We start from the raw sequence: 17320 nt of genomic DNA on the forward strand, positions 1-17320 counted from the left end.
AGTGAATACATCAATGTTGGAAGTCTTGTTCCTGGATACGTGGGAATATCTATGAGCTGTTGGCAGGCTGGCCCACTTTGTTCATGCCATTCACAGGAGAATAACTGGTGTCTGATGCTGACACTTGGCTGGGTGTTCTGGCATCCTCTGATTGCATTTGCACACCCAATGTCCTGCAAGGATGCTCTGGGCACTCTGACTTTACTGCTGGATGTAGAAATTTCAGTGGGAAGCAATTTGTGGTTTATAGAAGACATGACACTGCAATCCAGCACTGCAGCAAATCCATTTTATTGTAAGCTCTTGCAAACTCCATGATGGGCCACACATTGATCTTTGACAACCATTGAATATATTTCCCCAAATCACTTTCCCATCAAGCTGCAGAAAAGCTTCAGAAGCAGAGCAGAGCATGAAGGTGTCCAAGGAGAGCAGCACAGGAATTCAGCTTTGGCTGCTCCAAGCTCTCTATGGATCTGATGCCAAAGCCTGCCTGTCTGATACAACAGCTGCCACACTCAAGGTGCAGTTTCAAAAGCCACCAAACAAAAGCATGTGCCAGGATCACAGAATCACTGAATTGTTGTGTTTTGGAGGGACTTCTCGGGACCTTCTAGTCCAGACTCCGGGCTGCAGCAGGATCAGCTAGAGCAGGTTGTCCAGAATCATGTATTGTTGGGATTTGGGTATCTCCAGACATGGAGATCTCCAGGCAGGATCTCTGGGCACCCTGAGGCGCCCTGGTGCCACAGCCTTGCTAAGGAGGTGAGGGACAAGTCAGCTGCACACTCTTGGGGCCAGCTGAGGAGGAGAGGACTTGTTCCTCAGAGCTCTCTCCTGACATGGGCAGCAAAGCAAAGCAGCTGCAGGCTCTGCCCACATCTTTGTGCCTTTGAGCAGAGCAGGAGGTGCCCTGAGGGACACAGCTGGAAACACACCAGAGAAGGAAGCAGCACAGCCTCTGCCCAGGACATTTGTCCCCCTCTCCTCTGCTCTGCTCAGACCCCACCTGCACTGCTGCCTCCAGCTCTGGGCCCACAGCACAAGAAGGATACAAAGCCGTTGGAGTGGAGTCCAGTGGAGGCCATGAAGGTGCTCCAAGGGCTGGAGCAGGTCTGCTCTGGAGAGAGGCTGAGAGAGCTGGGCATGTTCAGCCTGGACAAGACTGCTGAGGGTCCAGTACCTCAAGGATCTCCAGGAGGGCTGGAGAGGGTCTTTGGACAAGGGTATGGAGGGACAGGACAAGAGGGAATGGTTTCACACTGATGGAGGGCAGGGTTAGATGGGATATTATAAAGAAGTGAATCACCCTGAGCAGGCTGTGCTATGAGTAAAAGTTACCCAGAGCTGTTTTGACTGCCCCATCCCTGGAGGGCTTCAAGGCCAGGCTGGGGAGGGCTTGGAACAAGCCGGTGTAGTGGAAGGTGTCCCTGCCCATGGCAAGGAGGTGAGAATGAGATGATCTTTAAGGCTTTAAGGTCCCATCAAAACCAACCCACTCTGTGATTCTGTGATTCTGTGACTTGTGGGAAAAGCCACCGAGCCTATTCTAATGACGATGTGAGGCTTATTGCCGGGGACAGGCGTTGTTGAACAAGATAACCGTTTTACCATAGTGCTCAGTCAACTTCTCCTCCAGCTTCCCCAGGCTCAGCTCCTCCACCTGGTTCTTGTCGTTCTCAGCAATGGCCCCCCAAGCCTTTGCAGGCTTTTCGTTCTCCGGGCAGCAGGCAGCTGACCAGATGTGGCTGGGTCTGTTCACCCTCCCGTTGGACACGGAATTCTTCCCAGGCACAGCACCCGTGATCACGTAGGTGGTTGTACAGCCCTTGGTCTTTTCAATCATTTTTATATCCTCGTAGACCCTCCACTGGCTATCGTTGAGATCGCTGTCCTGGGGCACTACGTTGGTCAGGGTGAAGGTGGCCATTTTACTCTCATCGTTATCCATATGGCCACTGGGATTCAAATGGCCACGGTCCAAACCCTTCAGTCCTCTGTAGTCATCGCATACAGCCTGGCTCTCTTTGATATCTTCTGCAGAGATTTTGTATTGATCTATGAGGCGTTTCTCTGATTCCATCTCTTTGAGATTACTTTTACCTGTGAGCTGGACAGGGAAAAAGAAAAAGGTGTTAGAATGGGGATTGGGAGTAATGGAGCAAGTTCCCCTGGAGGAGAAGTCTCTGAGAGTCAAGATCCCACTTTTTCTCATCTCAGTGTATGAAAATATATGAATCTGAGAGAAATCATACACATGGACCAACCCACATGAACACAAAAGCTTTAAAGAGGAAGTAGGTCAGATTCGGACTGCTCTGAGTTTGACTTGTGACCTTTGTGATCCAGCCTGCAGCCCGTGCTGGGAGCATGGTTGGATGCACGAGACAAGGAGCATTTCCCACTCCTAGGATTGAAAGGTGACTTTGGTGATTCAAATCTACTTCCCTTTCCTCCTGCCACCACAGCCCAAATCTGCCCTGGGCTCTCCCTGGATCCCCTCACACCACACTGTGATTCTGTGATTTTATGTGGGGTTGCTACAGGTGTACCCCAGTCCTGGAACACCAGAGCTTGCCTCCTGTAACCCCATACACAGGGAGAAGTGTCAGGAAATCAGTCCTGGAGCTGAGGTTTCCCTGGGAGGGCTACAGTTCATTCAAGGAGGAACAGTTTTGCTCAGGAAGCAAAAAGATCTCACTGTGAATGGAATCTGTTCCAGCAGTGCTGGGAATGTGTCTCAGAGCTGATCTGGGCCAGGGAGAATTTTCTGCAGCATCACTGCAAAGAAGTTACAGATGATCAGCCTCTGAGAGGAGCCTGTAATCCCAAAAGAGTCCTGGGGAAACTAAATTCTCCCAAAAGGGCTCAGGAGAAAATCAACAAAATCCAAGGCTTTTTGGAAGGCCAGGGTCCAAGGTCTAGGAGGAAAATGGCAGGTTGGATAGGCCTTGGAGTATGCTGGTCTAATGGCAAGTGGCCTGGCCCATGCAGGGGAGCTGGACTGAGATGGTCTTTAAGGTTCCTTCCAACACAAACCATTCTATGATGCTCCAAAAAGAGAGAATGTGGAGGATGCAGTGGTGCAACACCAGATTAGCTGCTTGAGTTCCTATGCAAAAAATGAAAAGATGAGTTTTTTTAAACTTTAACAACATTTGGTTCATCTTTAGAGAAACATATTTTAGCCTTTCTTTGGAGTAGGGCATGGGGCTTCCTTCTCTGGCTCAACTTCCCCCAATGCTGTCCTGCCACTCTGTCCTTACCAATGACAGGAATTGCTTCTTTTTCTCTTCTGCAATTGGCCTGGCCTGTTCTGCTGAAGTTTGTCTGAAGGACATTTGTGAGGGCTCTAGAGCTTGTGCAGTTCTGCCTGTCTGCTGGATCCTTCCGGACCAAGCCTGAGCCAAAGGTGCTTGGGGTCACTGCCCATGGATGGAGATCACACCCTTGTGACTGGACCAACACTGATGCTCCTCACTTCTCACTGCCTGAAATGTCACTCCAGAAATCCCTGCACAGTTAACCTGGCCCTCTCATCTCCAGTGCCTTTTCCATCAAGGCTTTGTCCCTGGGCCATCTTACCCCCTTCGGAGTTTCTCATATTTCTTCTCAAATACCAATCACAAAGCCTGTTTAACACTTCACTGGGAGCAGATAGGGTTAGGGTTCTGCCAGGGATGCAGAACAGCTCAGGGCAAAGTGGGGATCAGATCCCAGCAGGACTGTTGGTCCCTCAAGTTTAGCCTCTCCTGGAAGCCTTTTCCCCATCACTTGGGCACCCAGCACAGCAGGGCACAGGCAGGGGAAGCATTTGACTTTGTCATGTCATGCCAAGTAATGGGATTTGCTGTTCCTGTCAGGTGAAGGCAGAGAGCTGGGCACCTTGGGGATGTGATTCATCTCATGCTCCTGCTGATGTCTCAGGGGCATCAGAGGAACCATGTGGTGCAGGTGTTTGAAGTAAAATGAGGACATTCCCATCTGTGTGTCCATTCGCGTGTGTTTAGAGGGGTAGTAGGAAATAGGAGTGGTTATTTAAATGCTGCAGCTCATCTCTGAGTGGCTGGAGGGTGATGTGATGTGGTGTAAGAGAGACACCCACCTGAGGCTCAACAAACCACGATTTAGGTCTTTTGCCTTGAGCAGGGTGGTAGATGTAAGCAGAGTAGACAGGGATTCTCCTGTCTTTGTCGTACAGGGTGGCATAGTGATACGCGTTCCTGAAGCGCTGACAGATCCAGGCTGGGTTCTTTGGGTTCAGGGCATCATTTGGAATGGTCCCCGCATAGAAGAACTGAGGACAACTATCAAAGGAGTTCAGCACCTCGCTGTGTCCCAGCCAGAGGCAGCTGGCCAACACCTGCAGCAGCAGCAGCAGCCCCAGCATGGTGGCAGGATTTCAGTGAAGGGCTCTTGCTCCCCTGAAAGGCAAATGCAGAGGGACACTCAGCTGGGAGAGAGCAGATCATGGCCTGCAGCCTTTGGTGCAGGGGGACACAGCTGGCAGAGGAGAGGATTGTGAGAGACCAGGAAAGGAGTAATTTCTGTCCTCCTCCATATGGAAAAAACACAAGGGCAATAAGGGTGAAAGCTAAAACAGGGTTTAGGTGCCCAGAGGAGGCAGCAGTGGGAGCATTCAGCCTGTAGGAGGAAGGAGCCAAAGCCAGCAGGACTGCAATCAGCTCTCACAGCCAAGTGATCTTGTAACTGAGGCACAGCCCTGAGACAAGGTCACCTTTGCCCACCTCCCTCCTGCTCTCAGCACCTTCCCACAGCAGACACCTGCACCTGGGCATGGACTCTGCTCAGCCCCTGCCATGCTGAGCTGGGCTTTAATCTCATGGGGCATTGGGCAGGCAAAGAACAGCAATGCTGCACTTCCTGCAGCTCTCTGGCCCCATCCAGGTTCACACAGACACTCAGCTCTTCCACTCAGACCCAATACTGAACCCCAAATCATCCACCTGGGCTCCTGCCTCTCAGCTGACATTGGGCCATGGCTGTCCTGCTGCTCACCTTGCATTTCCACCTTATCCAAGCCCAGACTCTGAACTTGCAGACACATGCAGAGAGCAAAGGAAGGGGCCAAGCAGATGGCAGCAGCAAGCATGAGGGATAACACCTCTATCTTAACAGCACAATGGCTGCTGCAGTGCAAGCCCTGAGGGGCAGCTCTTGCCCGGGTTGCTTGGGATTCCTGCTGGTGCCCAACTTCAGCTTTGCTGATTGATTTCCCTGTACAGGCAAAGGCAGCATGGCAGGAATTTCTTGGACAGCAACCTGTCCTGTTTTGTCTTTCTCAGTGCTGATGTGATTTTCAGCAGTCAGTAAGGTCATTCCTTTATGAGAAAACTGCTGAAAAGCTCCCTGGGATGATGGCAAGCAAGCAAGGGGCGCCTTTGTCTCCTTCCAGAGGCAGCTGAGGTTTGGGAGAGCAGGGATGCTTCCCCTTGCATTGCCAGACACTCCTTGGGGAGATTTAATATCATCAGCATTTGCAATAAGGCAGCTGGGACAGGCAGTTCAAAGGGTTCCTGGCAGACAAAGCTGCCACAGCCTCTAAAGCACAAAGCCCACCTTGGGCTGGCAAGGGGCTGAGCTCAGGACAGCTGAAGGCTTCACAAGTCACTTTGCACATTTGCCCTTGTCTTGGTCTTCTCCCTGCCCCTCATCTCTCCATTTCCACTGGATTCAGGATGCTGGGCTGCACACAGCCCTGCTCTGACCCAAGATATCTGGTCCTTTTTCTCTTTTCCAGCCCTGGATCAGGAACGTGGTGACCACTGAGCTGGAAACTGAGAACTGCAACTACAAGTTGGGACTTTATACAGTGCTCTGCAGAGCATTCCCAAAGCTGCCCCAAGTCAAGCAGAGAAGGGTCTGAAATGTCCTTCTGCATGACCCACTCCCTGAGATTAAAACAGATCTAACTAAGGTAATATCTAAATTAAGAGATACCTAGAAAACAGCCTACCTTGAGAAGGAGTGTCTGCTCACAGCCCCAAAGTGGCAGAGGAGTCTCAAATGCCTCTGCTGCAGTCTCAAGACTGTCTAGGTTTATATACTCTCTAGGAAGAGGCAGTTGCTGGATTTCCCAAGCAGGGTTCAGAGTAAATTTTCCCAGGTGTTCAGACCACACCTGTGTTTGTCCAGAGGCTTTTTGCAAGGTCATGGCTGGAGTTTTAGTACTCAATAAGTTCCTCCTTCCTTCCTATTCAACAGTTTGATGTTAATTTTCAGGTAAGTTGGCTTGAGTTTCTTTCCCAAATCTTTCCTTCTGTCCTTGCCCTGCTGACTGACAGAAAACACTAAATGGCTGCAAAATTAAAGTGCACATATAAGCACTGATTGCTCAATGGAGCTCAGCAACTCCAGCCTAGCCTTTGTCCATATATGTATATTTATTCCAGAAAGTCAGGAAAGATTTTTAATATTGGAATCAATGGTGAGGAAGGAGAAGGAGCTTACCTTCAAGCAGAGTCTCAGAACAGGCAGCTGAACTGTCCCTTCTGTCTTCTCTCAGGAGAAAGCAGTGTTTGAATCCTCAGGAGTGCACCTGCAATATATACCCTTTCAAAAATTTGCCCCTTGTTATAAACAAGGAATTCTAGAGAATAGAGAAGTTTTCTATTTTTATTCAGGGGGTATGTGCACACCCACCCTGAAATGTGCTGACTGTTGTTTGTCATAGTTTCCCCAGAATTTCTCCTAACGTTGCTGACTTGCAGCATGGTATGTCAGGATCAGTTATCTATCCACCCAGTCATGAAGTTGCCCTTTCTTGTAAACAGTGAATTCCAGAGAAAAGAGAAGTTTTCTATTTTTATTTAGGGATTTTGTTCACAGCCACTCTGAAAGATGTTGACATTGTTTTAGTTTCCTCAGAATTTCTCCCAAATTTGCTGCCTTGCAGCATGGCATGTCAGGGTCAGCTAACAGGGTCTGGTGGCTTCCTTGATCATTTCCTCAATGCCACCAGCTGCAGCTGCTGCTGCTGCAGCACCTACACGTGTTTCTGCTCCCCACAGAACAGCTCTGGGGACATTGGATGGACTGGCCTGACTCTGATACACTCAGATATTCACACTCTGTCCTTCTGCAGCCTCCCAGAACATCATGCCCATGGCCAGGCTACACCTACTCTCTTGCCTGGTTGCCATGGCTGTGTGACAGCTCCATCCCAGCAGCCTGGGAAGGAGAAGGCTCTGGGGATACCTCAGAGCACCTGCCAGTACTTTAGGAGTCTACAGGAGAGCTGCAGACAGACTTTGCACAAGGGTTTGGAGCTGATAGGTGGGCTGGGTTCAGGGCTAATGTTTTTGACAGTGGCAGGTGTGGGGCTGTGTTTTGGAGTTGTGCTGAACACAGAGTTGATAACACAGAGATGTTTCTGGTATTGCTGGGCAGAGCTTCCACAGGCCAAGGCCTTTTGTGCTTTTTGTACTGCCAGGCTGGCAAGGAGGCTGGGGGTACTTGGGAAGTTGGGAGGAGACACAGCCAGGACAGGTGAGCCCAACTGACCAGAGCATATTCCAGAGCATGGGACATCATGCTGAGGATATAAAGTGAGGGGAAGGAGGAGGAAGGAGGGGGCATTTGGAGCGGTGGGTTTTGTAGCTGGCTTTTGTCTTCCCAGGTAAGTGTGAGGGGCCCTGTTCTCCTGGAGGTGGCTGAACACCTTTCTATCCATGGGAAATGGTGAAGGAATTCCTTGATGTGCTTTGCTTGTGTGCACAGCCTTTGCTTTCCCTGTTAAACTGTCTCTATCTCCACCCAGGAGTGTTCCAGCTTTTCCCCTTCCAGTTCTCTCCCTGCTCCCGGTGGTCGGGGAGGGAGGGAGCGGCTGCGTGGGGCGTGGCTGCTGCCTGGGGTTAAACCACACCTTTGGGACAAGCTGAAAGGGCTTGGAATGGAAGGAGTGAAGGTTTAGACTGGATATTAGGAAGGTATTTGTGACTGTGGGGAGGTGATGCCCCAGCACAGGTTGCCCACAGAAGCTGAGCCTGCCCCATGCCTGCAAGTGTCCATGGCCAGGCTGGCTGGGGCTTGGAGCAACCTGGGATAGTGGAAGGTGTCCCTGCCTATGGGAGGGCATGGATGTAGGCTGGTCATTAAGGTGTTTCAATGACCATTCATTCATTTACAGCTAAACTGGACTAATTTTCTTCTGTTTCCAGAAGTCCAGGAATAATAGAATGGCGAGTTGGTTGTTACAACCAGAAATATCCAGAAGAATTGTGTGTGACCAAAGTTGGTTTAAAGAAACTGGTTGAATCCTGTGGTTTCTTTTGTCTTTGTTAACCTGAGACTGATGTCTTAAACAAAGTGGGGTTTAGTCAGAATGGGGGAGAAGGTCAAGAAGAAGCAGATCTGCTGGAGGTGGGGCAAATCCCTCCTTTCTGATGGGGCCCAACTGACAGAACCAAGCAGGGCCCAACAGTGGTCACATCATTAGAAGGGGCCATAAACCATCAAAGACCCCCAAAGTGTCCCCCAGCTCCACAGTGCTGCATGACCCAGTGTAAAACCACTCCCAGGGCAAAAGTGGGGCAATGCCACATAATCCTGAACTCACAGAACCCATTGAACTCTTCAATGAAAAGTCCCCTACCACCAAAGGGTCAAGAGTGAATACATCAATGTTGGAAGTCTTGTTCCTGGATACGTGGGAATATCTATGAGCTGTTGGCAGGCTGGCCCACTTTGTTCATGCCATTCACAGGAGAATAACTGGTGTCTGATGCTGACACTTGGCTGGGTGTTCTGGCATCCTCTGATTGCATTTGCACACCCAATGTCCTGCAAGGATGCTCTGGGCACTCTGACTTTACTGCTGGATGTAGAAATTTCAGTGGGAAGCAATTTGTGGTTTATAGAAGACATGACACTGCAATCCAGCACTGCAGCAAATCCATTTTATTGTAAGCTCTTGCAAACTCCATGATGGGCCACACATTGATCTTTGACAACCATTGAATATATTTCCCCAAATCACTTTCCCATCAAGCTGCAGAAAAGCTTCAGAAGCAGAGCAGAGCATGAAGGTGTCCAAGGAGAGCAGCACAGGAATTCAGCTTTGGCTGCTCCAAGCTCTCTATGGATCTGATGCCAAAGCCTGCCTGTCTGATACAACAGCTGCCGCACTCAAGGTGCAGTTTCAAAAGCCACCAAACAAAAGCATGTGCCAGGATCACAGAATCACTGAATTGTTGTGTTTTGGAGGGACTTCTCGGGACCTTCTAGTCCAGACTCCGGGCTGCAGCAGGATCAGCTAGAGCAGGTTGTCCAGAATCATGTATTGTTGGGATTTGGGTATCTCCAGACATGGAGATCTCCAGGCAGGATCTCTGGGCACCCTGAGGCGCCCTGGTGCCACAGCCTTGCTAAGGAGGTGAGGGACAAGTCAGCTGCACACTCTTGGGGCCAGCTGAGGAGGAGAGGACTTGTTCCTCAGAGCTCTCTCCTGACATGGGCAGCAAAGCAAAGCAGCTGCAGGCTCTGCCCACATCTTTGTGCCTTTGAGCAGAGCAGGAGGTGCCCTGAGGGACACAGCTGGAAACACACCAGAGAAGGAAGCAGCACAGCCTCTGCCCAGGACATTTGTCCCCCTCTCCTCTGCTCTGCTCAGACCCCACCTGCACTGCTGCCTCCAGCTCTGGGCCCACAGCACAAGAAGGATACAAAGCCGTTGGAGTGGAGTCCAGTGGAGGCCATGAAGGTGCTCCAAGGGCTGGAGCAGGTCTGCTCTGGAGAGAGGCTGAGAGAGCTGGGCATGTTCAGCCTGGACAAGACTGCTGAGGGTCCAGTACCTCAAGGATCTCCAGGAGGGCTGGAGAGGGTCTTTGGACAAGGGTATGGAGGGACAGGACAAGAGGGAATGGTTTCACACTGATGGAGGGCAGGGTTAGATGGGATATTATAAAGAAGTGAATCACCCTGAGCAGGCTGTGCTATGAGTAAAAGTTACCCAGAGCTGTTTTGACTGCCCCATCCCTGGAGGGCTTCAAGGCCAGGCTGGGGAGGGCTTGGAACAAGCCGGTGTAGTGGAAGGTGTCCCTGCCCATGGCAAGGAGGTGAGAATGAGATGATCTTTAAGGCTTTAAGGTCCCATCAAAACCAACCCACTCTGTGATTCTGTGATTCTGTGACTTGTGGGAAAAGCCACCGAGCCTATTCTAATGACGATGTGAGGCTTATTGCCGGGGACAGGCGTTGTTGAACAAGATAACCGTTTTACCATAGTGCTCAGTCAACTTCTCCTCCAGCTTCCCCAGGCTCAGCTCCTCCACCTGGTTCTTGTCGTTCTCAGCAATGGCCCCCCAAGCCTTTGCAGGCTTTTCGTTCTCCGGGCAGCAGGCAGCTGACCAGATGTGGCTGGGTCTGTTCACCCTCCCGTTGGACACGGAATTCTTCCCAGGCACAGCACCCGTGATCACGTAGGTGGTTGTACAGCCCTTGGTCTTTTCAATCATTTTTATATCCTCGTAGACCCTCCACTGGCTATCGTTGAGATCGCTGTCCTGGGGCACTACGTTGGTCAGGGTGAAGGTGGCCATTTTACTCTCATCGTTATCCATATGGCCACTGGGATTCAAATGGCCACGGTCCAAACCCTTCAGTCCTCTGTAGTCATCGCATACAGCCTGGCTCTCTTTGATATCTTCTGCAGAGATTTTGTATTGATCTATGAGGCGTTTCTCTGATTCCATCTCTTTGAGATTACTTTTACCTGTGAGCTGGACAGGGAAAAAGAAAAAGGTGTTAGAATGGGGATTGGGAGTAATGGAGCAAGTTCCCCTGGAGGAGAAGTCTCTGAGAGTCAAGATCCCACTTTTTCTCATCTCAGTGTATGAAAATATATGAATCTGAGAGAAATCATACACATGGACCAACCCACATGAACACAAAAGCTTTAAAGAGGAAGTAGGTCAGATTCGGACTGCTCTGAGTTTGACTTGTGACCTTTGTGATCCAGCCTGCAGCCCGTGCTGGGAGCATGGTTGGATGCACGAGACAAGGAGCATTTCCCACTCCTAGGATTGAAAGGTGACTTTGGTGATTCAAATCTACTTCCCTTTCCTCCTGCCACCACAGCCCAAATCTGCCCTGGGCTCTCCCTGGATCCCCTCACACCACACTGTGATTCTGTGATTTTATGTGGGGTTGCTACAGGTGTACCCCAGTCCTGGAACACCAGAGCTTGCCTCCTGTAACCCCATACACAGGGAGAAGTGTCAGGAAATCAGTCCTGGAGCTGAGGTTTCCCTGGGAGGGCTACAGTTCATTCAAGGAGGAACAGTTTTGCTCAGGAAGCAAAAAGATCTCACTGTGAATGGAATCTGTTCCAGCAGTGCTGGGAATGTGTCTCAGAGCTGATCTGGGCCAGGGAGAATTTTCTGCAGCATCACTGCAAAGAAGTTACAGATGATCAGCCTCTGAGAGGAGCCTGTAATCCCAAAAGAGTCCTGGGGAAACTAAATTCTCCCAAAAGGGCTCAGGAGAAAATCAACAAAATCCAAGGCTTTTTGGAAGGCCAGGGTCCAAGGTCTAGGAGGAAAATGGCAGGTTGGATAGGCCTTGGAGTATGCTGGTCTAATGGCAAGTGGCCTGGCCCATGCAGGGGAGCTGGACTGAGATGGTCTTTAAGGTTCCTTCCAACACAAACCATTCTATGATGCTCCAAAAAGAGAGAATGTGGAGGATGCAGTGGTGCAACACCAGATTAGCTGCTTGAGTTCCTATGCAAAAAATGAAAAGATGAGTTTTTTTAAACTTTAACAACATTTGGTTCATCTTTAGAGAAACATATTTTAGCCTTTCTTTGGAGTAGGGCATGGGGCTTCCTTCTCTGGCTCAACTTCCCCCAATGCTGTCCTGCCACTCTGTCCTTACCAATGACAGGAATTGCTTCTTTTTCTCTTCTGCAATTGGCCTGGCCTGTTCTGCTGAAGTTTGTCTGAAGGACATTTGTGAGGGCTCTAGAGCTTGTGCAGTTCTGCCTGTCTGCTGGATCCTTCCGGACCAAGCCTGAGCCAAAGGTGCTTGGGGTCACTGCCCATGGATGGAGATCACACCCTTGTGACTGGACCAACACTGATGCTCCTCACTTCTCACTGCCTGAAATGTCACTCCAGAAATCCCTGCACAGTTAACCTGGCCCTCTCATCTCCAGTGCCTTTTCCATCAAGGCTTTGTCCCTGGGCCATCTTACCCCCTTCGGAGTTTCTCATATTTCTTCTCAAATACCAATCACAAAGCCTGTTTAACACTTCACTGGGAGCAGATAGGGTTAGGGTTCTGCCAGGGATGCAGAACAGCTCAGGGCAAAGTGGGGATCAGATCCCAGCAGGACTGTTGGTCCCTCAAGTTTAGCCTCTCCTGGAAGCCTTTTCCCCATCACTTGGGCACCCAGCACAGCAGGGCACAGGCAGGGGAAGCATTTGACTTTGTCATGTCATGCCAAGTAATGGGATTTGCTGTTCCTGTCAGGTGAAGGCAGAGAGCTGGGCACCTTGGGGATGTGATTCATCTCATGCTCCTGCTGATGTCTCAGGGGCATCAGAGGAACCATGTGGTGCAGGTGTTTGAAGTAAAATGAGGACATTCCCATCTGTGTGTCCATTCGCGTGTGTTTAGAGGGGTAGTAGGAAATAGGAGTGGTTATTTAAATGCTGCAGCTCATCTCTGAGTGGCTGGAGGGTGATGTGATGTGGTGTAAGAGAGACACCCACCTGAGGCTCAACAAACCACGATTTAGGTCTTTTGCCTTGAGCAGGGTGGTAGATGTAAGCAGAGTAGACAGGGATTCTCCTGTCTTTGTCGTACAGGGTGGCATAGTGATACGCGTTCCTGAAGCGCTGACAGATCCAGGCTGGGTTCTTTGGGTTCAGGGCATCATTTGGAATGGTCCCCGCATAGAAGAACTGAGGACAACTATCAAAGGAGTTCAGCACCTCGCTGTGTCCCAGCCAGAGGCAGCTGGCCAACACCTGCAGCAGCAGCAGCAGCCCCAGCATGGTGGCAGGATTTCAGTGAAGGGCTCTTGCTCCCCTGAAAGGCAAATGCAGAGGGACACTCAGCTGGGAGAGAGCAGATCATGGCCTGCAGCCTTTGGTGCAGGGGGACACAGCTGGCAGAGGAGAGGATTGTGAGAGACCAGGAAAGGAGTAATTTCTGTCCTCCTCCATATGGAAAAAACACAAGGGCAATAAGGGTGAAAGCTAAAACAGGGTTTAGGTGCCCAGAGGAGGCAGCAGTGGGAGCATTCAGCCTGTAGGAGGAAGGAGCCAAAGCCAGCAGGACTGCAATCAGCTCTCACAGCCAAGTGATCTTGTAACTGAGGCACAGCCCTGAGACAAGGTCACCTTTGCCCACCTCCCTCCTGCTCTCAGCACCTTCCCACAGCAGACACCTGCACCTGGGCATGGACTCTGCTCAGCCCCTGCCATGCTGAGCTGGGCTTTAATCTCATGGGGCATTGGGCAGGCAAAGAACAGCAATGCTGCACTTCCTGCAGCTCTCTGGCCCCATCCAGGTTCACACAGACACTCAGCTCTTCCACTCAGACCCAATACTGAACCCCAAATCATCCACCTGGGCTCCTGCCTCTCAGCTGACATTGGGCCATGGCTGTCCTGCTGCTCACCTTGCATTTCCACCTTATCCAAGCCCAGACTCTGAACTTGCAGACACATGCAGAGAGCAAAGGAAGGGGCCAAGCAGATGGCAGCAGCAAGCATGAGGGATAACACCTCTATCTTAACAGCACAATGGCTGCTGCAGTGCAAGCCCTGAGGGGCAGCTCTTGCCCGGGTTGCTTGGGATTCCTGCTGGTGCCCAACTTCAGCTTTGCTGATTGATTTCCCTGTACAGGCAAAGGCAGCATGGCAGGAATTTCTTGGACAGCAACCTGTCCTGTTTTGTCTTTCTCAGTGCTGATGTGATTTTCAGCAGTCAGTAAGGTCATTCCTTTATGAGAAAACTGCTGAAAAGCTCCCTGGGATGATGGCAAGCAAGCAAGGGGCGCCTTTGTCTCCTTCCAGAGGCAGCTGAGGTTTGGGAGAGCAGGGATGCTTCCCCTTGCATTGCCAGACACTCCTTGGGGAGATTTAATATCATCAGCATTTGCAATAAGGCAGCTGGGACAGGCAGTTCAAAGGGTTCCTGGCAGACAAAGCTGCCACAGCCTCTAAAGCACAAAGCCCACCTTGGGCTGGCAAGGGGCTGAGCTCAGGACAGCTGAAGGCTTCACAAGTCACTTTGCACATTTGCCCTTGTCTTGGTCTTCTCCCTGCCCCTCATCTCTCCATTTCCACTGGATTCAGGATGCTGGGCTGCACACAGCCCTGCTCTGACCCAAGATATCTGGTCCTTTTTCTCTTTTCCAGCCCTGGATCAGGAACGTGGTGACCACTGAGCTGGAAACTGAGAACTGCAACTACAAGTTGGGACTTTATACAGTGCTCTGCAGAGCATTCCCAAAGCTGCCCCAAGTCAAGCAGAGAAGGGTCTGAAATGTCCTTCTGCATGACCCACTCCCTGAGATTAAAACAGATCTAACTAAGGTAATATCTAAATTAAGAGATACCTAGAAAACAGCCTACCTTGAGAAGGAGTGTCTGCTCACAGCCCCAAAGTGGCAGAGGAGTCTCAAATGCCTCTGCTGCAGTCTCAAGACTGTCTAGGTTTATATACTCTCTAGGAAGAGGCAGTTGCTGGATTTCCCAAGCAGGGTTCAGAGTAAATTTTCCCAGGTGTTCAGACCACACCTGTGTTTGTCCAGAGGCTTTTTGCAAGGTCATGGCTGGAGTTTTAGTACTCAATAAGTTCCTCCTTCCTTCCTATTCAACAGTTTGATGTTAATTTTCAGGTAAGTTGGCTTGAGTTTCTTTCCCAAATCTTTCCTTCTGTCCTTGCCCTGCTGACTGACAGAAAACACTAAATGGCTGCAAAATTAAAGTGCACATATAAGCACTGATTGCTCAATGGAGCTCAGCAACTCCAGCCTAGCCTTTGTCCATATATGTATATTTATTCCAGAAAGTCAGGAAAGATTTTTAATATTGGAATCAATGGTGAGGAAGGAGAAGGAGCTTACCTTCAAGCAGAGTCTCAGAACAGGCAGCTGAACTGTCCCTTCTGTCTTCTCTCAGGAGAAAGCAGTGTTTGAATCCTCAGGAGTGCACCTGCAATATATACCCTTTCAAAAATTTGCCCCTTGTTATAAACAAGGAATTCTAGAGAATAGAGAAGTTTTCTATTTTTATTCAGGGGGTATGTGCACACCCACCCTGAAATGTGCTGACTGTTGTTTGTCATAGTTTCCCCAGAATTTCTCCTAACGTTGCTGACTTGCAGCATGGTATGTCAGGATCAGTTATCTATCCACCCAGTCATGAAGTTGCCCTTTCTTGTAAACAGTGAATTCCAGAGAAAAGAGAAGTTTTCTATTTTTATTTAGGGATTTTGTTCACAGCCACTCTGAAAGATGTTGACATTGTTTTAGTTTCCTCAGAATTTCTCCCAAATTTGCTGCCTTGCAGCATGGCATGTCAGGGTCAGCTAACAGGGTCTGGTGGCTTCCTTGATCATTTCCTCAATGCCACCAGCTGCAGCTGCTGCTGCTGCAGCACCTACACGTGTTTCTGCTCCCCACAGAACAGCTCTGGGGACATTGGATGGACTGGCCTGACTCTGATACACTCAGATATTCACACTCTGTCCTTCTGCAGCCTCCCAGAACATCATGCCCATGGCCAGGCTACACCTACTCTCTTGCCTGGTTGCCATGGCTGTGTGACAGCTCCATCCCAGCAGCCTGGGAAGGAGAAGGCTCTGGGGATACCTCAGAGCACCTGCCAGTACTTTAGGAGTCTACAGGAGAGCTGCAGACAGACTTTGCACAAGGGTTTGGAGCTGATAGGTGGGCTGGGTTCAGGGCTAATGTTTTTGACAGTGGCAGGTGTGGGGCTGTGTTTTGGAGTTGTGCTGAACACAGAGTTGATAACACAGAGATGTTTCTGGTATTGCTGGGCAGAGCTTCCACAGGCCAAGGCCTTTTGTGCTTTTTGTACTGCCAGGCTGGCAAGGAGGCTGGGGGTACTTGGGAGCTTGGGAGGAGACACAGCCAGGACAGGTGAGCCCAACTGACCAGAGCATATTCCAGAGCATGGGACATCATGCTGAGGATATAAAGTGAGGGGAAGGAGGAGGAAGAAGGGGGCATTTGGAGTGGTGGGGTTTGTAGCTGGCTTTTGTCTTCCCAGGTAAGTGTGAGGGGCCCTGTTCTCCTGGAGGTGGCTGAACACCTTTCTATCCATGGGAAATGGTGAAGGAATTCCTTGATGTGCTTTGCTTGTGTGCACAGCCTTTGCTTTCCCTGTTAAACTGTCTCTATCTCCACCCAGGAGTGTTCCAGCTTTTCCCCTTCCAGTTCTCTCCCTGCTCCCGGTGGTCGGGGAGGGAGGGAGCGGCTGCGTGGGGCGTGGCTGCTGCCTGGGGTTAAACCACACCTTTGGGACAAGCTGAAAGGGCTTGGAATGGAAGGAGTGAAGGTTTAGACTGGATATTAGGAAGGTATTTGTGACTATGGGGTGGTGATGCCCCAGCACAGGTTGCCCACAGAAGCTGAGCCTGCCCCATGCCTGCAAGTGTCCATGGCCAGGCTGGCTGGGGCTTGGAGCAACCTGGGATAGTGGAAGGTGTCCCTGCCTATGGGAGGGCATGGATGTAACTGGTCATTAAGGTCCTTTCCAAACCAAAATATTCTGTGATTCAATGATCAGTCATTCACTCAAACAAACCTGGACTCAGTTTCTTCCATTTCCAAAAGTCCAGGAATAATAGAATAATGAGTTGGTTGGTACAACTAGAAATATCCAGAATTGTGTTAGACAAAAGGTGGTTTAAACAAACTGGTTGAATCCTGTGGTTCCTTTTGTCTCTGTTAACCTGGGACTGATGTCTTAAACCAACTGGGGTTTTGCCAGAATGAGGGAGAAGAAGGCCGAAAAGAAGCAGATCTGCTGGAGGCATGGCAAATTCCTCTTTTCTGATAGGGCCCAACAGTGGTCACATCATTAGAAGGGGCCATAAACCATCAAATATCCCCAAAGTGTCACTCCAACTCCACAGTGCTGCATGACCCAGTGTAAAACCCCTCCCAGGGGAAAAGTGGGGCAACCCCACATAATCCTCAACTCACAGAACCCGCTGGACTCTGTTGCACAGGACCCCACCCACAAAGGATCAAGAGTAAGGACATCAAAGTTACAGTCTCATTGCAGGAGCCATGGGGATATTTTGTGTGACCTGTTGG

At 50.2% G+C, this 17320-nt stretch overlaps 2 protein-coding genes across 2 annotated transcripts; both read right to left on the bottom strand.

Moving 5' to 3' along the window:
- Positions 1-584: 584 nt before the first annotated feature.
- LOC139588584 (endonuclease domain-containing 1 protein-like) lies at positions 585-6717 on the bottom strand. The gene is made up of 3 exons (XM_071424170.1): positions 6472-6717; positions 4106-4424; positions 585-2110 (listed from the first exon to the last, which is right to left on the bottom strand). Exons 2-3 carry the CDS (start codon positions 4388-4390, stop codon positions 1568-1570), a joined length of 828 nt encoding a protein of 275 aa, XP_071280271.1. The 5' UTR covers positions 4391-4424; positions 6472-6717; the 3' UTR covers positions 585-1567.
- Positions 6718-9222: 2505 nt separating this feature from the next.
- Positions 9223-15348, bottom strand: LOC139588586 (endonuclease domain-containing 1 protein-like). Its single transcript, XM_071424179.1, has 3 exons — positions 15101-15348; positions 12735-13053; positions 9223-10739 (listed from the first exon to the last, which is right to left on the bottom strand). Exons 2-3 carry the CDS (start codon positions 13017-13019, stop codon positions 10197-10199), a joined length of 828 nt encoding a protein of 275 aa, XP_071280280.1. The 5' UTR covers positions 13020-13053; positions 15101-15348; the 3' UTR covers positions 9223-10196.
- Between the last annotated feature and the right edge of the window lie 1972 nt (positions 15349-17320).

Source organism: Agelaius tricolor, unplaced genomic scaffold (genome assembly GCF_023055355.1).
Source record: "Agelaius tricolor isolate 1412-34295 unplaced genomic scaffold, bAgeTri1.0.p SCAF_3, whole genome shotgun sequence".
Lineage (NCBI taxonomy): Eukaryota > Metazoa > Chordata > Aves > Passeriformes > Icteridae > Agelaius > Agelaius tricolor.